Source organism: Camelina sativa, chromosome 5 (assembly GCF_000633955.1).
Source record: "Camelina sativa cultivar DH55 chromosome 5, Cs, whole genome shotgun sequence".
Classification (NCBI taxonomy): Eukaryota; Viridiplantae; Streptophyta; class Magnoliopsida; order Brassicales; family Brassicaceae; genus Camelina; species Camelina sativa.
In genome coordinates, this window is record NC_025689.1 from 30894960 (window position 1) to 30917861 (window position 22902).

General features: G+C 34.8%; 5 protein-coding genes across 5 annotated transcripts; 1 reads left to right on the forward strand and 4 right to left on the reverse strand.

The window, feature by feature from the left end:
* LOC104787976 lies at positions 368-2164 on the reverse strand. Its single transcript, XM_010513642.2, has 5 exons — positions 1807-2164; positions 1469-1539; positions 1196-1371; positions 988-1096; positions 368-891 (listed from the first exon to the last, which is right to left on the reverse strand). The coding sequence occupies exons 1-5, from the start codon at positions 2147-2149 to the stop codon at positions 592-594; spliced, it is 999 nt and encodes a 332-aa protein (XP_010511944.2). The 5' UTR covers positions 2150-2164; the 3' UTR covers positions 368-591.
* LOC104787975 (serine/threonine-protein kinase PAK 1) lies at positions 2193-8389 on the reverse strand. Its single transcript, XM_010513641.2, has 18 exons — positions 7505-8389; positions 7298-7386; positions 7105-7212; positions 6856-6963; positions 6595-6685; positions 6353-6405; positions 6151-6213; positions 5751-5795; positions 5511-5546; positions 4931-4986; positions 4471-4552; positions 4108-4233; positions 3879-3999; positions 3382-3532; positions 3002-3188; positions 2706-2906; positions 2527-2612; positions 2193-2428 (listed from the first exon to the last, which is right to left on the reverse strand). The coding sequence occupies exons 1-18, from the start codon at positions 8289-8291 to the stop codon at positions 2329-2331; spliced, it is 2490 nt and encodes an 829-aa protein (XP_010511943.1). The 5' UTR covers positions 8292-8389; the 3' UTR covers positions 2193-2328.
* Positions 8699-9345, reverse strand: LOC104787980 (protein SPIRAL1-like 2). Its single transcript, XM_010513645.1, has 2 exons — positions 9067-9345; positions 8699-8938 (listed from the first exon to the last, which is right to left on the reverse strand). The coding sequence occupies exons 1-2, from the start codon at positions 9316-9318 to the stop codon at positions 8858-8860; spliced, it is 333 nt and encodes a 110-aa protein (XP_010511947.1). The 5' UTR covers positions 9319-9345; the 3' UTR covers positions 8699-8857.
* LOC104787979 (putative methylesterase 15, chloroplastic) lies at positions 9890-11856 on the reverse strand. Its single transcript, XM_010513644.2, has 5 exons — positions 11314-11856; positions 10820-11056; positions 10567-10710; positions 10289-10423; positions 9890-10199 (listed from the first exon to the last, which is right to left on the reverse strand). The coding sequence occupies exons 1-5, from the start codon at positions 11845-11847 to the stop codon at positions 9909-9911; spliced, it is 1341 nt and encodes a 446-aa protein (XP_010511946.1). The 5' UTR covers positions 11848-11856; the 3' UTR covers positions 9890-9908.
* On the forward strand, positions 15703-18439 carry LOC104787981 (ras GTPase-activating protein-binding protein 1-like). The gene is made up of 9 exons (XM_019246091.1): positions 15703-15868; positions 16005-16191; positions 16392-16650; positions 16754-16968; positions 17046-17214; positions 17314-17429; positions 17526-17597; positions 17681-17741; positions 17834-18439. The coding sequence occupies exons 2-9, from the start codon at positions 16018-16020 to the stop codon at positions 18196-18198; spliced, it is 1431 nt and encodes a 476-aa protein (XP_019101636.1). The 5' UTR covers positions 15703-15868; positions 16005-16017; the 3' UTR covers positions 18199-18439.

A 22902-nucleotide genomic window follows, 5' to 3' on the forward strand; every position in this document is an offset into this window, starting at 1 on the left:
AAAGGTTACCTGGAACGCACAGCTAGATATGCAATTGAGTGTGGGGTTGTTGATCAATGGTTGCAGGCACAAACCCGTGGATATCCTCCAAAGGATGACATGGAAGAAGTAGATGATGATGATGAAGAAGATGAAGTGGAATCAGATCCAGACGGTATAAGGTCAATAACAGAGAGGGAATACCGAACCTCAAAGCCATATGATGAACCAGATGGTCCATACGTTATGAAACCGGTAGAAGAAAGGGAATACAAGAAGTTAGAGCTTGTTGGTTCAATGTTTGAAGATGGTAGTTTATGATATTCATAAGATTTGATATTGTTCTGTTAGTCAGCTTTTTCCCTGTTCACATCTTACAACGTCTTAGTAGTGTGAATTTTTGTCATATGTTTTATTGCCTTAACTTACCATCTCAACTAATACAAAAAAGTCACTCATTTATATTAAACGCAACCTAGTGTAATAAACTAGTGAGCTTAGAGAATATATGTCTACATGGGATAGGAAAAAAAAATCCAGAAACAGAAAAGTGAAACCTTCAGTGACAATGAACTTCCTTTGCTAGCAACTCTACTTCTACTTCAACTTAAACTAATCTAGGTAGAGACTTATCTTCCTGTGATATGTGAAAGGCAGTGTGATTCTCAGGTCCTTTTGTTTCCGGCTCAACGGTCTGCCTTTGCTTTCGGGATCTCTGTTCTCCCTTACATCTGCTAATTTCCAGACACATTTATCAGATTCTGCATCTATAGACTCCAAGAGAAACACTGCATTCTTAACTGCAGTCCTCGAGTTTGTTTCCTCTACATAGCTTACTGTCATTGGCATCTCCTTAAATCGAGGCAAGTCCTCTGGGACTCTCAGCAGCCTCTCTGCTCCTGGAGAAGACACCTTCACAGAAAAAAAAAAACCAACACGGAAACAAATTTACAACAAAATGACCCGAGCAAATCATTGATTTATGGGGGGAAAGACTCTTTCTTATACCTCAAGGGCTAGATCCTCTGGGACTAGTTTTGAAGCCCCAGCATCATCTAGTCTTCTCTTGAATTCTCGACTAAATTCTTCAAGCTCATCCATGGTAGGACATCCATATCTTTTTACAAAAAAAGAAAAAAGAAGTAGCTTTCTTTAGTTTCTGAAACGTACTGCTTTCACAATGGTTATGATATAGAAGGGTGAACAAGAATCTTACTCGTTTGAGAGTTTGTCTAGTCTGACGTATATATATCCACGGGGAGAAGTTTTGAAAGCAAACAATTCTAAATCTTTATCAGACTGCTTCAAAACTTCTGCAGCAATAGAGAGAACTCTTTCACCCCATGGCACACCTCGAAGAACAACCCCACCACCATCTCCTCCATCGCCAAGCTGTAAACCAGAAAGAAAGAATTATAAAGTAGCTCAAGAGAATCTAAGAATCTCATGAGTGGCTTATAAGTGATGAGAAAACATAGCAGAGAGATACCTGTGATTCAACTCCCTCTTCCTCTTCTTCTTCCCAATCTTCTATGACCTCTACATCATCAGTTGTTTTATCTGCCAATTGGATTTGGAAGCAGGTGTTATGAGACCAACAATATATTATGACCTTTAGGAGATACCAGCTTCTATGGAATCAATCGTTGGGCCAGAAGTGAGCAACATAAAGAAGATACATTTAGGCTGGAGACATTTTAACAAACACCTTATAGACACGAGAAACGCAAAACACAATGACCAGTTGCAAAAGGACTGTAAACAAAACCTAAAACCCAGATCATATAGACGCAGAGCCAAAGAGAAGAAGAAAAGGTTTAATCTTACATTCAAAGGTGTCTTCTTCGCCGTCATTACCACCGGCGGTTTTCGGCGGTCGACCTGTAGCTGGAGAAGGAGACGAAGACGACGAAGAAGAAAACGTAGAGACCGAAGAAGAGGAAGGAAAATAGCGAGGAAGGGTTAGACTGGTCGTCTTTGGAAAAAGCAAGGAAGAAGAAAAAGCCCTAACGGGGAAACAAGTCGCCGGTGAGGTTAAACGGCGAGAAGCTCGAAGTCGAAACAAAGCAGCTACAATCAGACTTTGGTATCTCGCCATGCTTCTTCTTCTTACGATACGACGGCCACACAGACACCGCGACTTGTAATATTTCAACTGTAAGGGATTCATTCTATTTATAGGTGTGTTTAGAACTCAATTATTACACGAAGCCTGTTTCCATTTTTTTCTCATTCAATATTCTAGCAAAATTGATTGTAGTTAAGAAATTATACGAAAAAGAAAAAGAAAAAAAACTTGTTCACAAACCTATACTAATACAAGAGTAGCACCAGATGTACAAACAACTTTTACAGGCGGAGAATTGTGCGAAGAGTATCGCAGAGATTCTGAATCGTTTGCTGCTCCTGCGTTGCTTGCAGTTCCTGCAGCGGCATTTCCTCGTAACACCTGTGGATCAGTGCAATGGGTTTTAAGGTTTATAGTAAGACGTAATAAAAAATAAAATAAAAACATTAGGCTCGTTTGTTATTTTATCTGACACGTACGCTCTGTGGTATGCTAAAACTTGTGCAAGGTTCATCAGAGAAGAGCTTGTAGTCAGTCTTTGGTATACGCTTGGAGGAAGAGGCATCTGCATCCATTTCATACTCCACAGATTATTAAAACATTATGATTCACTTTACTTAGAGATCAGGAAAGAGAGAGAGAGAGAGAGAGTTTAGACCTCGTTTTGTCCACGTCGGCCCTTTTTGGATTGGGGATCAGAAGTGAAAAGCTCCTGAAGTGCTTCAACGGCTACAGTTCCATTCCCATCTTGTTGCATGCCTCCAATCATGTTCTCTGACAAGAGTGCAATCGGGGATATATCTGTTGCTCTCAAGAATGGTATCGGTACCGTGTTTCCAGCTGCATATATAGACCACAACTGCAGGAACGAAGACAGATTTTAACCATGCAATGGCATTGAGTCATTGACTAGACTGTAGTTTGTAGCATAGATACAGCACAAAACTAACTAACCTTATCTTGCAAAGCAAAAGCTTTCCTGCCAACAGTTTCACTTGCATCACTGCCACCTACTGTATGTGTTCCAGATATGTTATTCAGCTTGGTTTTATGCTCATGAGATGAACTTGCTTGCTTGCTCTGTGAAGTTGAATCTTCAACTGGAACATTGGTAACAAGAAGATTCTTTTTCTCGTGGCTCCTAGCAACCAATAAATATCAGGTTAAATTAAACTCAAGAAGCAATTTCATCATCAGATACTGATTGTTATATATTATATCCATATATCTTTCTTTCCAATAAATTGGATGTTACTGAAGAAAATATAAGCGCCTATTTGGTATAAGTGGATATGCCCCCCGATAAAGTTAACGAAAGGGTGTCTGAGATATACCATGAGTCAGGTAATTCTTCTCCTACGAATCCGCCAGAAACACCTTCAACCTGAGACAATGAAGATTCTTTCTCTCTGACAAGTTGAGATCTGGAGTCACTCTCGTCTGTCTCATCCTCACCATGAACAATCATAGTTCCAAAGTCACCACCTGAAAACAAGCCAATGCGAACTTTAAGTTACATGCTTTTTGGAAACCATGATGGAAGAAAATATACAACAGCATATGCATATCCAAGCTATGTGCTAACAAGGCTGCAGAAAGAAACCACCAAATATCATCTCCCAAAGGTTGCAATACAACAAAGATATGAGCCGCCGAGGAAACGCACTCAAAAATTCTAAAGATGGCTCGAAAAGGCAGATTGCTCAACTTATATCTTGCAAAATAACAGCCTAAGGCTCACAGAACATCCTCGAGGAGCGTAATAGCCTTAATATCAGGCAACAACAACTAATACTATATAGACACAGATAATACTGCATGTAATACTTGCCTTCTCCAGATACATGCTGCCGATTCAGGGTGCTGGTTGAAGGTGCTTCGGTGGAATTTTGAGGAGGTTTAGATGGAACAGTAATTCCATATTCTTCACTTGATTTTGGACCCAGTGTTGACTGTTACAAAATTATACTAAACTTTAGACAATGATTCACTTGCAGAGATATTAGAAAAGAAGATAGGGGTAACTAAGAGGTGACAGTTAAAGAAAATACAATACATACAGAGTCGTCTGAAGGTGCGACAACATTTTGCGCTTGAAGAGCCATGGAAGCTCTGATTTGTCTTGACTTCTCAATCTTTGGCGACATTGCAGAAGCTCCAGTTTTACATCTCTCAACAAATTTGTGCTGAATTTAAAAACAAAGAGTAAATTGCATCAGAAGAACACAGAGAACTTAAAAGACACTAAATTGCATGCCAGCTATGAAAGTGAAGGTAATTCTGACAACCAAAGCTGAAGATATCCTAATATTGACAATAGAGAGTCACAATTAGCTGAAAAGAAAGAATAAGGAAAAAAGAGAGTATTGAGATACACATACTAACTTTATCTGGCATACAGGCAAAAGACTATCATAGTTTACCTTAAGCATCTCAGCTGCAGTCGGGCGAAGACGTGGTTCCTTTGTAAGGCATTTTGCAACAAAATCATGGAAGACCAGGGACCTGCAGCGGGTAGTAACCAACAGTCGAATGTGTCATAAGATATTTGCCAGAATCTTTTTAACGAAACTAGGTTTCTGAGAGCTTATAGGTCAATGGTTTTTAATAAACATATGCTGCCAGGCACATACATAAGATTTCTTTGTGAATGCTAGAAATATTGTTAGACCCATGAGATAAAATAGTTCTGTAGCTAAATAATAGATCATCGATAGAGCACTGTATGTTACTTATAGTGTTTATGCAATTACTTTACATAGTTTGATGAAGTGACTACAAGGATATATACTTCACAATACAAGGTACGCTAGGATGATTTGAAGATTTCTCTTCTGCCTTAATGATAGTTAATGTGATATTCTAAAGAGGTTGAGGACATACCATTTTTCTTTATCCTCAAGCATTGGAGCTGGCTCGATGGATATCATGAACAAAACCTAGCAAAGACGGATGTCCGAAATGAGATATTAAATAATCGCAATATGAGATTAAAAGGCCATCAAATAAGCAAACAGCGAATTTCCCGTCTTTTACCTAGTTTTTCACCACTAAACCTCCATTTTCTAGCCTAAAAATGTTTATGAGAAAATTCATACCATGTCAATGCTGTTCCATTTCAGTTTACAGGACCAACTTAACCACACCAAGCTGCTTGACATTTCTTTCAAAACAGACTACACCAAACGGCTTACAACTAAAGTAAACGAACTGTCTGAGTCAAGCACATTTACAGAAACCCATAAAATGAAGTCAAACTCGAACCAATGTGCAACAAACTGTTATAGTTTGGATTCAAGATCAGATTCACTTCATTTCAGTTTTCCAAACAGAGAAGAAAACAAAACCAGAATATAAAAAAGAAAGAGCAGGACTGAATAGTTTTCCCATCCTAAACTCAATAACGCATCCGATGACTTGGAAACATAATAATAACAAAAGCAAGATGGCTTAATATAACAACCCTCATCGGATGAACTGCTGATCTTGGAGGAAGCCCCTGTAAAAAACACAACTAAACGTCAGAAGACAACCATTGGATGATTAAGAAGAAAATATGGAAGAAGTGATGATGAGTCGAGAGTGTTAATCAAAAGATACAAGAAGTCGTTAACTTATTTTGCTTGCACAATTGTCAGATTAAAAGTGCTAAACTGCCAACTACAACATAATTTTAGTCCTACGAAAAGTATTCCCATATTACCTCTGCCATCTCAATTGCTGAAACACCAAGAGCCCATACATCCACCTGTAGTGAAGAGTCCAAATGTCACCAAGATGGAAACAGGATTTATTGATTCTACTATCTAGAAAACATGGTGCAGTCCTAGATTCTAACTGGCTATATTTCAGATGCTAGGCTGTATGTTACAGACGCTAGTATCCTCTAAATTTAGGATCCGGTAGAACTATGCACAGCCATTTAAGTAAAACCTTAAGTACTTTCTTCCAGAGATGTAATGTATATAATAGATGTAGTATACGTGAAGTGTAAATTCAGTAAATAACATTCAGATATGTAAGGTAGCATTACATCAGTCAATATAATTATAAAATTTTAGGAACTTTTATCAGATGAAATTATTGTCAAATAGAATACCTACCTTCCCATCATAACGATTTTCCTGAATAACCTCCGGGGCCATCCAGTGCGGAGTCCCAATGAACTTCAAACAAGACAAAACGTTAAAGAATCCCACCATCAGGCCCAAAATATCCCCTAGGCTTCAATTGCCCAATTGATAAAAGACAGATTGATGAATTAACCATATGAATCTTTGTTCATATAATGATATAAGTATTTACCGTGTTTCTCTTCGACATAGTCCTCGTAAGTTGAGCCGCAACCCCAAAGTCACCTGAAAAGATCAAGGTAGCGAACTTTGGTTACAGCATACAGCTGTAAGCAGTAAACAAAATCTAATTAAAAACCGACACGGCAAAGCAAGTATTAAGCTTGAAAACATAAAAGCCAACATGTTTAATAGAATAATTCACAAGTGCTACTCTTTAAGCAGGTGGATATGCAATTCCTTAAGATAACTTACCCAACTTGACCTCTCCTTGTTCGGTCAACAAGATATTTCCACCCTTAATATCTCTATGAACTTTGTATATTGAGTGCAAGTATGCAAGGCCCTACATATAAGACATAGATACAAACAGAATTATTAGGCGTATAACATGTTGAAGCAAATGTGCGCAAGCATCAAATACAGGAAGCAGATATCATTTTTCTTCCCTATTCTTCTGGGCTTCTACATTCTAGCAATTCTATAAAGTGAAAAGAGGTTACAGATTGTGGATACCTTCAACGCCTCCCGACATATATATGCTATCTGATACTCCTCCAATGCCTCCTCGGTAACATTCATAAGATCAGCAACACTTCCACCTCCACAATACTCCATCACTATCTGTCAGAAGACAGAAATTAGTAACTAGAGAAATCGAATACATAAACTATAATATATAAAAGAAAAGAAAATAAATCGCTTCCAAACAGTAAGAGCCGCTATATCTAACAAAGAGAATTAAGATATGGCCACAATACTCACCCAAAGATAATCTTCTCCCTGGTAACTCCCAAGGTAACGGACAACATTTGGATGATTACACTGCTGCAGCATCTCAATTTCTCCCCGGATTTCTTCATAGCCTTCCTCCTAATAAAAGTAGAACTTGAATCACATATAGAGTACTTTAGCAACTACGACATTCTAACTAACGCCGAGGACAATCTTTTAATACCCCTTCGGTAAGTGATATGACTTTCACCGCAACAATCTCCGATGTTTTCAAATCTCTAGCCTTGTAGACAGATCCATATGATCCTTTCCCTGCCAAAAATCCATATCCATATTGAAACAAATACTGAGGGCATATTGATCATAGCTACATAATGGAGCAAATACAATAGAGACAAACAACAAAGTAACTCAAGAAAGGCTAATTTACCAAGTTCATTGAGGAATTCGTATTTGGTGGTTGGATCTTCTCTAGTAATGCTATCAGGAAGAGACGTGGTTGACATCTTACTGTTCTGCTGCTGCATTTTCCGATTATCTTCACCTTGAAGCTTAGAAGAAGACGACGAAGGATCCAGTTTCCGAGTCTTACCACCAAAGTTTGATTTCTGCATACTCGCCACAGCTCTTCCCATAGTTGACATATCAATCTCCTTCTCTTTTTTACTCTTTCCGTTTTTAGCCTTAGGTTTCACAACAAACGTACCGTAGTCTCCGTCATCGTCATCATCATCGTCATCTTCTTCTTCCTCCTCCTCCTCTTCCTCATCGGAAGATTCCTCATCTCCGCCTCTCCTCCTAGGACTAACTCCCAATCTCGGATTAGACGAATACGGACTGTTCTTACTATGACTACTACTCCGATCTGTTTTCACAATCATCGTACCGAAATCTCCGGTTTCATCACCGTCGTCTTCGTCGTAATCGAGCGAGGCGCCGCCTCCGAAATCTTTGGGAAGACGCTTGAGAAGAGGAGGAAGCATAGAATCGTCTTCATCATCTTCATCACCTCCTCCTCCTCCGTCACTATCGCCTTTGTAAACCATGGTTGCGTATAAATCGACATTCTCGTCTTCCTCAGGTTTGGATTTGCGTTTGTCTCGATCTCGACCTTGGTCAGAATCGGAGTCGGAGTGGACTACGAAAGTTGAGTATATGTCCGGTTTAGGATCCGGTTTACGGCTCCGACGAGATCTCGGCGAGTTATTATGATCCATCTATGGCTCTTCTTAACCGTCGTCGCCGGGAGAGAGAGCGCTCTCGGGCCAAAGTACAAGGCTTGTAGTTTAAAAAAAAAAAAAAAATGATGAAATAAAAAATAAACTCATACAGTTTAGATGGAAAATAAATTAAAAAAAATTTGTGAAATAGGCCAACTAGTGTTTTTTTTTTTTCCTTGCAAGCTGGAATATATTAATTCTCTCTTTGATAAATTCACATTGTGAATTTTGACTGTTCTTTACCGCAACAATTTTTAAGATTTACCAATCAAAAGCCCTTCAGTTGCAAGGATTAGGATACAAGAGAGAGTGTTCGTTACTCTCTACTATTTTATTTTATTTTATTTTTTTATTGATTTGAAGATTTTATGAATCAAAATGTGAAATTTAAGAACAAGTAGAACTGAGAACATTTTGAAGCACATTTGTATACTAATAAACTAAGTAAGCACATCATAGATAATTTTATTTTTTGCAAGGGAAAAGAGGTTCCACAACGATGACATAAGGGAGACTTTGGGATAAAGTAACATAGAGTGACCAAGTTTTGGCCTCAGGTACTGCTAGTTGCTACCACCACCGAAGAGGTAATTCAAAGACGAGCCACCTCCTGGAGCTGAATGAACCTTGGTCGATGGCCGGTCCTGCAAAAAAAAAACATGCTTTAATTAGTGTACCTAACCATAAGTCTTTAGACAGTTTTACTTTGTCATCACAAATCCTTATATATGTATTGTTACAGTATCAGTCACACAAAAAAAAAGAGATATACCGTGATGAAGTTTCCTGTGTTTTGTCCTTCTGCGCGCATGTAATTGTTTGCAGAGTTGCTGTTGAGACCAGCAGGCACTTGTTTGGTGCTATCAACAGCCTTTGGAGCAGCGGCTTGAGGAGGTGGAGAAGGGGAAGATATTTGAGTTTCAGCTGGAGCCTTGTTAACGGCTACTGGCTTTGGAGCTTCTCCACTACCAAAAAGATACCCCAAAGAACTCTGCCCTCCACCTGCACTAACTCCACGACCCATTCTATCTCTCTCTTGCTTTTATCTCAATTGTACTTGGCTAATATGAATCTGGAATCACCATAGCATATTTTATATTTTATTGGTGAAAGGTTCTGTAAAACAAAACTTCACATCTACTACTACAAGGCAACAAAATCAATACGAAACACCAATCTAGTTTACCTGATCAGCAAGGTGATTGGAGAAGAAGCGAGAAGAAAGAGCCAATGAGAGAAAGCAAGAAGCCTGTGGAATTGTGATTTATAGACACACACAAGAAAAAGATCTCATGTAAATAAAGGTAATGCTTAGCTGGCACGTCACTTCAACAAAACAACTATCACTATATACACCGTTGTCGTTTTGTAACTTTAACCTTTTTCTAGTGTAATCCAAATATTAAAATTTCGCTTTCTCCTAATCTTTTTGCATTAATATAATCAAAATTTTCATAATGCATTACTTACTGTTTGATAAAAAGTTACAAATAATGAGAAAAAAAGACCGGTACGGTTCATACCTCTCCAAAATAATATAAAAGCAAATCCGACAATCTCTAAGTTTACAGGATCCTATGTCCGGTACGGTTTTACATAACCGGTAACAAAGATTCATGAAGATTTCTTGGACGGTAACTGAGAAATCTCGACGAGTATCCGGTTCAAAGACTGAGGACGAGAGAAGAAAGGTGCATGATCAGAGCCTTTGAGGTGAAAAACTTGTTCAGGAGGGTTCGATTTGATCATTGCTTCTTGGAGAGAAACCGGTACAGCGTAATCATCCTCCGTGGTTTTGATGTAAAACCGTCGGATTGACCCGTAGTTTTTCTCCGACACGTGAAGCTTTTCGAGCACCGGTGCGAACGGGATTGGTCTCATGGATACCGACGCTAATGCAACGTCCTATATATAGTAAAAAAAAAGATAACAAGTCGGGTTTAGTTAAACCGAGTTGTACCGGTTCAGTTATTTAGCCTTGTGTATGTGTGTACCTTTGGAGGGCTCTGATTAAAGAAAAAGTCTCTAAGCAATGATCTATCGAAATCAACGGCTGTTGGAGGATTCTTTTTGCCATTGGCGTACAAGAATAAATGGACTTGTTCCATCAGATCATTATTTGATTCAGGCTGCAATTAAATCAAGGAAATGGTTGCAATTAGATTAGGTAGAAAATACATTATTTGCACAATAATGTGGTGGCCATAAGAATTACACAATTTGTTTTAAAAATACTCTGTCAAATTAAAATGTTATGAAGACAAGAAAAAACCTGTTGATTAAAGAGATCAAGAATGCTTTGAGCATTAGCCAACATAGCAGCAGAGATGAAAACAGCCTTAGAGATCTTAGAAGGATACATCTCCATAGCATAAGACATACAAGCCCCTCCAAAATCATGCCCCACTAATATCACCTGCACGCACCCATCAATTCTTAAATTTGTTAGTATACTAATATAATGACATTTATGGTATCTCCCTATTTGTTAGAAAACGTTATGATTATATGAAAAATGATCAGACCTTCTCGGAGGGTTTGAGGGTGTCGAAGAAGTGGAGGAGGGGTTTGGCATACTGAGCGAGGCTAGTGATGTTGTTGGTATCGAAAGAACTAACACCAGAACCGGCCAAGTCAACGGCGTCGACTTGGAAGCCATGTTTCTCTAAGAGCGTTATGGTTTTGTACCAACACCATGCTCCAAATCCTCCTCCATGAACCAGCACGAATCGCTTTGTCTCCGCTCCTTCCACCTTTAGCTCCTGGTACCATTTATTTGTCATATCATTAGCATCATATAATAAGATCACAATTAACACAAAATATATTTATGCAATCATGTGTAACAACTAACAAGTGACATATATCACAAAGACATTAAGCAAAAATGTCAATTTATATAATTCCCTTCAATTATGTTTTTGTGTTATTTACCTCAATTGCTCAAATAATCTATAGGAACTAAGCCAGTTTGATAAATAGAAAATGTAGTGGGAGTTAGGCAATTAAAAGTGCTTGCCTTGTCTAGAAGCTGATTGGGTTTAAGAACAGGATCGGTGCTTGATCTCTGCCTATTACTTGAGCTTCTAACGAATCCACAAGTGGACTTTTTAGGAGTCAAGACGCCGGAAACAGAACCTACGGATGCGGCTACGGCTGCAGAAGGTGGCTGAGTGTAAACGACGGAGGTGGAGCGTCGGAAAGGAGGAGCAGAGTTGCTGTTACGAGGCGTTTGGCTAAAGAGTATATTTGTGGCGGCTAAGGTTTGTTCTTGAATAAGGGAGTCTTTCTCATGGTGGTCATGGTGATGCTCTTGATGGTGTCTTTCTCTAACCTTCTTCTTTGTCTTGATCCCTCCTTTCTTGGACGTTGATGAAGTTGACGTGGAGGAGCCGGAGCAAGAGAGAGATGGTAGTAACGTCCGGCGTCGGAAAGATGGTATCAGAGACAGCCTCCTAACGTGTTTCTCGGAGCTAGTACCGTTGACGACGGAGCTTGGTTTCTTCTGGTTCGGATCTTGTTCTTGCGATATGCATCTCAAAGAATTTCCCATTTTTTTTAATTTCTGTGCAATGTGTAAACACGTTTGTATGTGTGTGTTTATATATATATGCAGCATGTTCGTGCTTGCATGTGTATTTGTTTTGATTTTATGATGGGTGAAAATGAAGAGTTGAGACCCTCACGTTGTGAAGCTCTCTAGTTAAATGTAAACCCTGTTTGATCGTGATAGTTTTGACACTTAAGTTTTCTTGAGAACCACGAAAACGTAACTTATGAGAATTAATACTGGTTTAAAGTTTAATTAAATAATAGTTTTTCAGTATTCTATTACAAAAATAATGAAAGTTGATTGCTTAGACAGTTGGAGACATAAGGAAGAGGGAGGAACATGGGAGGGCACTTTCTGTGAGCATTTTGGTCCTTTGACTTACAAAACGTATATGATTTTCTGCTATTTTTTTTACAATGATATAACAGAATCCTCGTATCTTTCTTGTATATATATAGTTGATTGAATAGTTATAAGCCGAAATCTATACGTTTATGATATAGCTCCTCTCAATCTAGAATCGAACTCTTTTAGAGGGGACTAACTGTCACCACTAGTTCAATACTAAGTTGTTTATTTGTATATTATTTTGTCTCCCGCTCCACTAGATAGAGATCTAACACTCCATTGATCGATTCAGTCAATTTCATTCGGTTCGATCTGATCATAACATATTCACCAGTGCTAGTTAAGTAAATTACTACTCATAAACATCCAAAATCTAGTCCACCGGGTGACTCGTAACTCGACTAAATCCATCCATTAATAGAGCTTTTAGAGATTCATTCAATTTGTTATACCAATTATACATTGAATATGTCTGAAAGTCACATGGCCATTGTAATTAATTCTGAAGCTCATTTTTAACTCAACCGAACTTATTTTAGTTTCCATTAATCATTCCTTAACCTGGATAGAGCTCATTTCTCGACAAAACTTCTTCATGTTCACTTGTCTCGAAAATATTGAGTAGTCCACTAAATCCTGGATATTTTTTTTTTTTCACTTTTAATATGATACATTAGATGGCTCCCCCTTTATATTCATCTAATTGTATAGCCTTCTCATTTTGTTGCTTCCGGGAACTATGAAATAACCTCAATAAATATACCTCTTTATTATTCCTTTTTTATCAACACTTCTCACTTCAAAATATGTCAAAAGCAAATAGATTAATTAATATGACGATTATGGTATGTGTTATTTATAAGAATTCGTTTTTCAGTATTATACAAACTAAAAAATACATGGTCAAATTATGGACAATTGGTCAATATGTGATTCAAAATCTATTGTTTATTTCTCTTTGTTTCACATTTTTTCGTAAGATTTTGTTTCATTAATTCAGAGTTTCTTATGAGGATTTTTGTTCTGTTGCATCATTCTCTTGAAGTTTGATAGAGTGGACAATGCAGTGTACCTACACACAACATATATTAGGTAATAGAGCTTTATAGTTCTACATAAAAATACACAGTTAAGCAATTAGAAGAAAAAAAACCAAAAATTAAAAGACATGAAAACAATATATGGGTTTATCATTTGCCAGAGACCTCAGACTAGGTTTATCAACATCTATGGGATTGGTTGAAAAAGCCATGGAGATATTGTAGCTTCGAATTATTTGTTTTCTACAATTATGGCTTCCTTCAGTTATGCATTGACGGAATATATATAACTACAAAGCTCTCTCTTCATCTAGTGTCACCATCATAAAAAAACAAATCATATTAAACCTAAACTTAAATAAATCAATTTGTTTTATGTGTATGTACAAAGTCTTACAATACTATCATATTTATTGTCTTTAGTGAAGAGAAAATTAAAGTATACCAAAACATGCGTGAAAAAACATAATCTACTTGAATCATGTATAACGATGAAGTTCTTTATATATCTAGGGTGTCCACATCATTAAAAAATCATATTAACCCTAAACTTAAATGAACTTAATTTTGGTTTTTTTTTTGTACAATTGAGTCAATTTAAGTCCTACAATACTATCATATTTTTCTGTATTTTAGTGAAGAGAAATGTATAATACACAAATTAGCGTGAAAATATAATCTACTTGAAATAATGACTCATTCAAGTCATACACTATTATATTTCTTGTCTTAAAATGAAATTAGAACATAAAAACTAATGTGACAGTCACAATATTGTAAGAATTGCAAAAAAAAATATGTATGGCTCATTAGATAGAAAGTTAAAAAATACTTCCTCTGTTTCATAATATAGGATGTTTTGGAGGTTCTTCTTTGTTTCATAATATAAGATGTTTTCAACTTTCTAAGTAACTTTTAGATTACTTTTATATTTTTTATCATTTATTTTATGCAGTCTTGTTTATGATTTGTTTAACTTTTTTAAAGTGGTTATTTCTTAATATGCGTGCTTTCACTCAAAACATCTTATATTTTGAAACGGAGGAAGTAGTATATTAGTGAAGTATATAAAATTATATAATATTTAATTTCTAATAATGGTATAATTCAACTTGAATTAAAATTATATATGGTTGACTACATTAAAATTTAAGAATAATTTTAATTATGAGAATGTAAATAATTTTTTTATAGTAAAAAACAATTCATATAAGTGATGCTAAATCGTTAAACGAGAATAAGGAATACTTAAGAATTTGATGCATGTAAATCAATAAATATTTAATAGTTATAATATATATATATATATTCACAATATATATATATATATATATTATTTTGGTTTATAATATTATATATACAATAAATAATTTGTTACGATAGTAATTAACAAGATAAAATTAGATTGTGTTTTTTTTTTTTTTTTTAATGAATTATTATTGCTAATATAAATAAGAAGAATTAAAAATTTGAACCTTGCTGCTACAAACGTGTCCGAGAAGAAAATTTTAAAATCTAACGGTTTCAAACGACCCGGTAACGGTATAAAACGATTTCTGTTATTGTTGTTAAATGTTAGCAACCACAACCTCCGACAAACAATATTGAAAAATTCTAATTATTCACATAAATATTAAATTCATAAATTGGATAAATTAGTATCTAGTGTGCACAAACTTGTGTGTATAGTTTTGGGCTAATTTAATGAAGATTTCACAAATAAAACTATTAAAAACTGCAATAAAATAAAAATCAAACTAAGATATTTTCTAATAAAAACTTATAAAAAAATAAAAGAAAACTTACTATTAGTAATATCTTACAAGATTTATCTAAATCATTAATTTCTATTTACTATTAAGATATCTATAACTGAATAATTTTGTATTTAATATTTGGATTTAGATATCTCTAATTGATCTAAAATATTAATTTGTATTCACTATTTAGAGATATCTCTAATTGAATAACTCTAGATTGTTATTTATTATCATCAAATTTTTTTAAATCATTAATTGTTTAATATTGGATTTTGATACCAAAAAAAAAAAAATCAAATAAACCTCTTTTTGGACAAGAACTAAGTGTTCCTTTTCCTCCTAGTAAACAAATAACATATGGTCCGAATCACGACCGAACCCACACGAACCACTTGACTCAAAAGTGGCATTAAGATTTTCCTTTTTTTATTTATTTTTTTATTTACCTTTTTACGACTCGTGTGATATAGTTAAAAAAGTTAACAAGACTCAACAAGTGTCAACTTAAAAAGTGTCCCAAGTCAAAAAAAAAAAACAAAAAAAAAACAAATTTACTTTTTACTAAGTTANTCTCTATTTTCAAAAAAAAAAAAAAAAAAAAAAAAAAAAAGAAAAAAAAACAAAGCCGACCTTGAATGGGAGAACTTCCTTATTTAATCTGTTGTTCCATCGCCGCAAGACAAATCATTGTCAAGGAACCTCTCTAAAACCCTACTCCTCCCTCCTCTCTCTCTCTCTCTGTCTTCTTCTCCTCCAATCCAAATCTCTCGATTCCTAAACTTTTTTAATAAAAAAAAACCCTAAATCACGCCTCTCTCAAGCTTCTATCTTTCACACCGGACTCTCCTCGGTTCCATCTTTCTCTGCCGCCAGGTTTTTTAATCTCATTGATCCGAATTCAGATTTAGGTTTTTTTTTTTTTTATTGATCTAGGGTTTTTTTCTCCGATTTGATTTGAAATTGGTTCTGACCTACTCTGTTTTTGTGTTGTTGTTTTGGATTTATTCAGTACGTGTGCAGATATGGCTACCGAGGAAGGTGTTCATTCAGCTAAGAAGGTTTCTGATTCCTTTGTGGAACAGTACTTTTCTTTTTTAAAACATCATACTCAGGAAGCTTGTAGGTTTTACGTTGATGCTAGTGTTGTCACCAGACCTAAACCTGATGGTACTATGATGTCTTTTACCTCCGTTGAGGTAATAAAGTCTTCTCCTTTTTTTGAAACCGATCTCATGCTTTGTTTAATTAGGTCAAGGATTCTTTGATTTAGTCTTGGAGATTAAGTTGTGCTATATTCACATTGTGGCTGTTGTTGTTGTTGTTGTTTAGTATCTCTATGCAAAATCAAGACTTTGTGTTTATTTATTTTGTTTATATCATTATATTGGTTCTTCAGGCTATCAAGGAGCAGATCCTTTCCTCTGACTATGAGAATACTACATTTGAGATCCGGAGTGTCGATTCTCAGACTTCTTTTGAAGATGGGATTTTTATCATGGTTGTTGGTTTCTTGACTGGTAAAGATAACCTGAGGAGGAAGTTCTCTCAGATGTTTTATCTGGCACATAAGAACCAAGAAAAGCCAACCTATGATGTCCTCAATGATATTTTTCGTTATGTTGATGATGATGACTCCACCCCTAAATCTCTACCTGGTTAGTTGTTGTGTTTCTGTGTGTTTCTGTGTGGTTTTAAGTTTGTAGTTCTACTAAGATTGACTGTATATTGATTAACTCTTTTGTGGACTATTTATTATAGTGCCAGCAACTGAGAAGGTGAAGCCAGCTGATGAGGTAAAGAAGACCGAGAAGTCTGTTAATGCTGCTGTTAAAAAGAATGCTGTTGCTAAAGCTGCTGCTCCATTGGACAATGGAAAGGTCAATCCCGCTGAAGAAAAAGCTGTTACTGCTCAAAAACCAACAGAGCCAGTTGCTCCTCAGCCTGAAGGAGCCAAGAAATCGTTTGCTGCGATTGTGAGTTTTATTTTTTGCATAAGTTTTCTTTTAACATTGGACATCTATGCATACTTATATAAGTAACACCATTACAGGTTCAATCAGCGGCACACAACGTTGCTCCGTTTCAAGTTAAAGCTGTTAAATCCCCGGTTCAGAAACCTAAAGTCGTGGAACAACCCCGTGCTGCTGGAGCACCTCAAAAACCTGCTTCTGTCAGTAACTCTGTTAAGAAATCCAATCAGAGGATCATTGATGAACCAGGTTAGAAGGCAGAGATGGCCATTGATGTTGGATTGAAATAAATATTTTTCGTTTCTTGGTTGTTTCTTGTATATCAAACGGGTGTTTCTTCGTTTTCAGGAACTGCGATATTTGTGGCTAATCTGCCAATGAATGCAATGCCACCTCAACTCCATGAACTGTTCAAGGATTTTGGTCCTATCAAAGAGAATGGGATTCAAGTCCGAAGCTCAAGGGTTTGATCTTTGACCTCTTGTGTCTTTTTGCTATTACTAATCATCACCTCTCATAGTTTCCCTTACACGAGTTGTACACATTTCTTATGCGTCCAGGGCCAGACTAATGCAGTTTGCTTCGGGTTTATCTCCTTTGAGTCTGCTTCCTCTGTCCAGAGCGTGCTTCAGGTAAATTATATATTCCAGTTTCTTGTTTCCCCTTTTAAAAAGTCTCTGTATTCATTCTGATTCAAGCTCTTGTCAAACTCCAGGCTGCCAAGAACACGCCCTTCATGCTTGCAGACCGTAAGCTTCGTGTAAAGGAAAAAGAAGGTTAGCTCGTTTTCCTTAAACCTAAACCCTCTTGCTATGAAATCATCGCTTTCTAGCGTTGCAAGGCTGAAACTGTCTTGGATACTTTGCAGTTGACTACGATGGAAGTAAACAAGGGAAGACCAGAGGTGGAAGCAGTGTAAGCAAGGCTCAGGCTCAACCTCAGGCTCAGCCTCAGGTTCAACCTCAGGCTCAGGCTCAGTCTGAGAATGGCTCTGCTGCCCCTGCAGATGACGGAGATGAGTTCACGCTAGTCATAAGCCGTAGGAACCGTAGAGGTGGAAGTGGTGGAAGCAGTGAAAGCAAGACACAGAATGGATCTGCAGATGGCGAAGATGAGTTCAAGCCAGTCAGAAGGCCTAGGAACGGTGGAAGAAACGAAAGAAGAGGAGGAGGAGCACGCACTGGAAACGGAGACAGTAACCAAAAACACAGTGAAGGAAGAAGAGCCCCTTAAGTTCAAACAAAGAGCCCCTTAAGTTCAAACAAAGAGCTTGCTAGATGATGATGCTGTCCTCCTTAACAAACACAAGAAGAACACCTATAATTTGCAGCTTTACTAGAAATTTAATTGTTTCAAGTGTTTGCAAATTGAGATTACTTTACAGATTCAAATATTTTTACTTCTTTTTCTTAGGTTTCTTTTTTCTGTTTTCTCCTCGTGGAACTCAATATAATTCTTCATTTCCTAGGGTCTCTTTGTTTATCTTTCCTTCTATATTCCAATTTTTTTATTCGAGTATTCCACCTTTCTTATTATAGCATTCGTTATGTATATAACAAGAGAACAAACGAAGTAATCAAGAAACACTTTGCGAATACGTGAAGGTATATCCTATGGTTTGTTCCTTTGCGAATAACTAGTTCACTTTAAAATAAGCTTATATGATATCTGGTCTAATGTCGCATCATTGTAGTTTCTAAAGAAGCAAAGATGACAATACAATTTTGTAATAATAATAAAAGAAAGTAATTAGCATATTGCTTGATAAAGAGAAAACAAACAATATGCGAATGTGACACATCTCGATCTCTCTTGTCTCCACGTCAACGATTTTGCTAGATTTGATTCCATTCTCTTTTTCCAGCTTACCAACCTTTTCTATTTTAAAAATAAAATGCCTTAAAATGGCTTATCTTTTAGGAACTTTTTTTCCCTTTTGAAAGCAAATTTTCTAATTTTTTTTTAGCAATAAAGGAAATGACTATAACATTTTATAATTTAGAAGGATATGAGAAAGGTAGAGAATATCATGATTAATTATCATCTTATAATGTTAGGAATTTTTCTGAGGATACTTTTTTTAATCATGGTTACTTTTGATTTTATCTTTACACAAGTAACAAGTTGCTTTTGGCTTGTTACATTCAAATGTATATTAGAAAGCATTAACATAATCGGAATATATTCGAAAAAATAATAATTTTTCCCTCATAAGATATTTAATCCATATAACAAATGTTGGAAAAGTTTATCGAAAAAATTTAGAGCTTATGGTGGATAAAAAATTATCAACTTTTTTTCTTCGCAGTTAGATATAAATTAAATTGTAAATAATATGGTACTAATTATTGGTTTATAGTTTTATGGCTCAAGTTTGGATGTAACGAGGACTCATCCCTAATAAGTAAACAACTTACATTCAATATTCAGAAATTTCCGAGAAAATTCAAAACCTTGTTTGAATCCTTTTAAAAAGTGTATACTTTCATATACCAATCTATTGGGGACACGTGACCCCCCTATATATGGTTATCATGAGCTCCCCTACGCCATTGCTACGCCACCTATTAGCTTGATGTGTGGTGGAACTAGTGGTGATGGTGAGTGGTGTATATTCCTTTTAGAATCATACATGAGGTCAAATCCTTTTCTTTTTTTTTTGTCGACCAATCTAAATCCATATGTTTTGTTCACTGATATTGTATGTAACTGCTGTTTACTAAAAAAATAAAAAACACAGAATATAGTTTTATAGGTTTATCAATATGTTTAAATTATGGAAAAAAGATAGCTAGCTACACGAAATATTGGTGAATAAATGGTCACACATACCAAGTATACTATTGTATTCTTAGCTACACAAAATATATATATTACATGATCACATACATAAATTATATGATGTTATGTGTTCAACACCATAGACATACATTTCCGGTACACCGATTGACTAAATCGGTAAAGACCAATATTGACTCTGGCGTTGACCAACATTGACCCAAAAAAATTATTTTTTTTTGTGTTTTTATTTTTTTAATGTACTATATTATAACCAAAAGCAATAAATTATTATATTGAATCGTTTATGGTTTTGTATAACAAAAAACATATTTTTTATTCGGTGTCTAAACATTTTGTATATATCTTTAATGTTTCATTCTTATAATACTTAATTATTATCAATTTTAAAGCTAAACTAATAGTAAAATAAAAATCATTAATATTTATTTTCAAAATATGAAAATTTAATTTAAAACTGGAAAATCCTATTATAATAGATTAGTAAGGGAACTGCTTATGTTTACATTGTCAATTAAAAAATTATCTTAGTATTTTAATCTATTTATTTAAATACAAAAATGTTTATATTATTTAATGTTTTTCAACCATAAAATATCAAGAAAATCAAACTCAATGATTTTAGTTAGAAAATAATAAATATTGACTATATGACTCTTTCGTCTAAATTTTGCATGGTAAAAGTTATAGAAAATTTTACATACTCGTAATAACATGTAAATGACACAAAAATAACTCACAATATTTATTTTTAATATATAGAAGATCCAAAAATTTGATGTTAGCAAAACTAATATATATATATATATATTTAAAAGTAGTGATTAATGATTTTTATTTATATAATAGTTTAGCTTTAAAATTAAAAATTAACTAATTATAAGAATGAATACATTAAAGATATATACAAAATATTTAGATATTGAATATAAAATTTGTTTTTATATTTATTATAAAAACCATAAACAATTTAATATAGAAATTTATTATTTTTGACTTTTTAATAGTAAAAAAATTAAAATATTTTTTTGGTCAATATTGGTAAATGCAAGAGTCAATATCGGTCTTCGTCGGAATCGACCGGTGTACCAGAATTATATGTCTATGGTGTTGACCACATGATGTTATATAGTTTATGCATGTAACTATGTAATACATCTACTTTATGTAGCTGAAAATACAATAGTATAGTTGGCATGTGTGATCATGCATTCTCCTATAGTTTGTGTAGCTAGCGATCTTTTTTCTTTAAATTATTAATACAAATTAACATTGAGATATATCATATAAAGATTGATTAGTAATGAGATAAATATGTGACATACAGTAAGTTTTATATATTGATTTTGGCTTGAAATGTTTTTGGTGAAATTATATATTAATTTTGTTTCGTAATTTTTAAAATATTAACGATTTATTTGTTGATGCATTTCTATCATGGATGTAATTAATTACAAATGAATAGTTACTATATATATAATGACCGGCCGGATAGTTGAATTATTCTTATCGAATCTTGACTTATTATATACTTATGTTGACTATTAGTAGTAGTAGATAACTAGATATCATAGAAAAGAAAAGACACCAGTTATTAATCTTGCGCAAAAAAGTTTTAAAAATATATTGGACTAGCTAAAGATTTGCCATGTTCATCGAGTCTCAAAGCTATTAGTTTGTACGATAGACTCTGACTCTGAGTGAACATAATATATAGAGTTATTTAACTACATATATTACGAAATCAAAACACTATAGTAGTCTGCATGATTCACGTTCTATCATGAATGATTTGGGGAAGAAAAAAAGAAAGAAAGAAAAAAAATAGTACAAGAAGTGGATCGGGATGTTAGACAACGCAAAGGATCCCCACACCCACTAGGACACGTGTTAACATGTCCGAACTCTGACATGCTTCACGTTCCAGCGACAGTTCGTTGTCACGGTGTAAGAGGTCTCTCCCAGATCTCTCTGAGCTGGCCTTGTAGGACCACGTACCTTAACCTTAGCCAATGGGTTCCGCTTAAGATTATATAATAGTAATAAACTTCGCTTTAGTAAAAACAATTATTTATATTGGTTCATGCGATGACGATCACGTTCGATTAAGGTTACAGAGGAAATTTTTTTATTACAGAGGAAAAAAATTGATATCTTCGAATTTCTAAACTCATGATATTACATTTAAAAGAATTAGGATATCTAGATTTGCAAATTTAGTTATTTAGATTCAGATCCCTGGTGTATAAAGATCAGATGCTCATATGCCCATATGACTTATGATATTTCAGAATGAATGTATATTCACAAATTTTAAATTTTCTATCTTTTGTGGGATAAATGTTGATTTGTTTACTTGTGAATCATAATCTTATAATACCAATGTGATATTTAAAAAAAAAAAAAAAAAATCGTTGCTAAAGGTATTAAAAATGTAATTTTCTTAGTGAGGTACTTGTCCCAAATCATGTTTATGGTACTGGAAGATTGTCCGGTATGTTTCCTTGAGGCTCTCTAACCACTTATCCACAAGTACACCAAGTTGTGTTTGTATATATCATTCTCTTTGAGTTGTCAAGTAATCAGCCGTTCGAGATGGTGACAATAATTTACTTCATCAACTAGTTGTTCCTGTTTCCGATCTAAACATTTCTAAAACCGGTTCGAGAAACAAGAAAATTAAAACAAGTACGTAAGACTAAGAGTTACGGTTCGATTTAATGAATGTAATAAAAAGATCGGCTAGCCTTAAATAAATAAAACTCGTCTAAATGATTCACTCAAACCTAATTCTTCTAATTTAAATCTAATCACTATATATTATAATAATACTACATACTTTAATTTAACTGTTAATATAAGTATATAGAACTCGAAATCAGTGATCACAATTATATAGGCGATAATGATGATAAAGTTTCTAATCTAATAATATGAGACTCCAAGTTGCTAACCTATAATGTTAATTAAAGCTCAAGAAACTTGTTTTTATAATATAAATTATCATCATCTTATAACCAGAAATTTGTAACTTGCTCCATAGTTTTTTAATAATAAAAAAATCATGATTAAATTCATTCATCTCAAAATAGAACACATTATTTCTATTTTAGAATGAATAGCACCAAGCTAGCCACC

What these genes read in the sequence shown, in the direction of transcription:
- LOC104787976 (XM_010513642.2), bottom strand. Translation starts at nt 2,149, where the DNA reads ATGAATCCCTTACAGTTGAAATATTACAAGTCGCGGTGTCTGTGTGGC. An exon ending in CGAAGAAGACACCTTTGAAT is followed by an intron (nt 1,540 to 1,806) that starts GTAAGATTAAAC and finishes TCCAATTGGCAG; the next exon opens with ATAAAACAACTGATGATGTA. An exon ending in CAGAGGATCTAGCCCTTGAG is followed by an intron (nt 892 to 987) that starts GTATAAGAAAGA and finishes TTTTCTGTGAAG; the next exon opens with GTGTCTTCTCCAGGAGCAGA.
- LOC104787980 (XM_010513645.1), bottom strand. Translation starts at nt 9,318, where the DNA reads ATGGGTCGTGGAGTTAGTGCAGGTGGAGGGCAGAGTTCTTTGGGGTAT. An exon ending in ACACAGGAAACTTCATCACG is followed by an intron (nt 8,939 to 9,066) that starts GTATATCTCTTT and finishes TTTTTTTTGCAG; the next exon opens with GACCGGCCATCGACCAAGGT.
- LOC104787979 (XM_010513644.2), bottom strand. Translation starts at nt 11,847, where the DNA reads ATGGGAAATTCTTTGAGATGCATATCGCAAGAACAAGATCCGAACCAG. An exon ending in CCAATCAGCTTCTAGACAAG is followed by an intron (nt 11,057 to 11,313) that starts GCAAGCACTTTT and finishes AAATGGTACCAG; the next exon opens with GAGCTAAAGGTGGAAGGAGC. An exon ending in TTGATCTCTTTAATCAACAG is followed by an intron (nt 10,424 to 10,566) that starts GTTTTTTCTTGT and finishes ATTTAATTGCAG; the next exon opens with CCTGAATCAAATAATGATCT.
- LOC104787975 (XM_010513641.2), bottom strand. Translation starts at nt 8,291, where the DNA reads ATGGATCATAATAACTCGCCGAGATCTCGTCGGAGCCGTAAACCGGAT. An exon ending in CGAATTCCTCAATGAACTTG is followed by an intron (nt 7,387 to 7,504) that starts GTAAATTAGCCT and finishes GATTTTTGGCAG; the next exon opens with GGAAAGGATCATATGGATCT. An exon ending in GCAGCATGTATCTGGAGAAG is followed by an intron (nt 3,533 to 3,878) that starts GCAAGTATTACA and finishes GCTTGTTTTCAG; the next exon opens with GTGGTGACTTTGGAACTATG.
- LOC104787981 (XM_019246091.1), top strand. Translation starts at nt 16,018, where the DNA reads ATGGCTACCGAGGAAGGTGTTCATTCAGCTAAGAAGGTTTCTGATTCC. An exon ending in CTGTCCAGAGCGTGCTTCAG is followed by an intron (nt 17,598 to 17,680) that starts GTAAATTATATA and finishes GTCAAACTCCAG; the next exon opens with GCTGCCAAGAACACGCCCTT. An exon ending in TCGTGTAAAGGAAAAAGAAG is followed by an intron (nt 17,742 to 17,833) that starts GTTAGCTCGTTT and finishes GATACTTTGCAG; the next exon opens with TTGACTACGATGGAAGTAAA.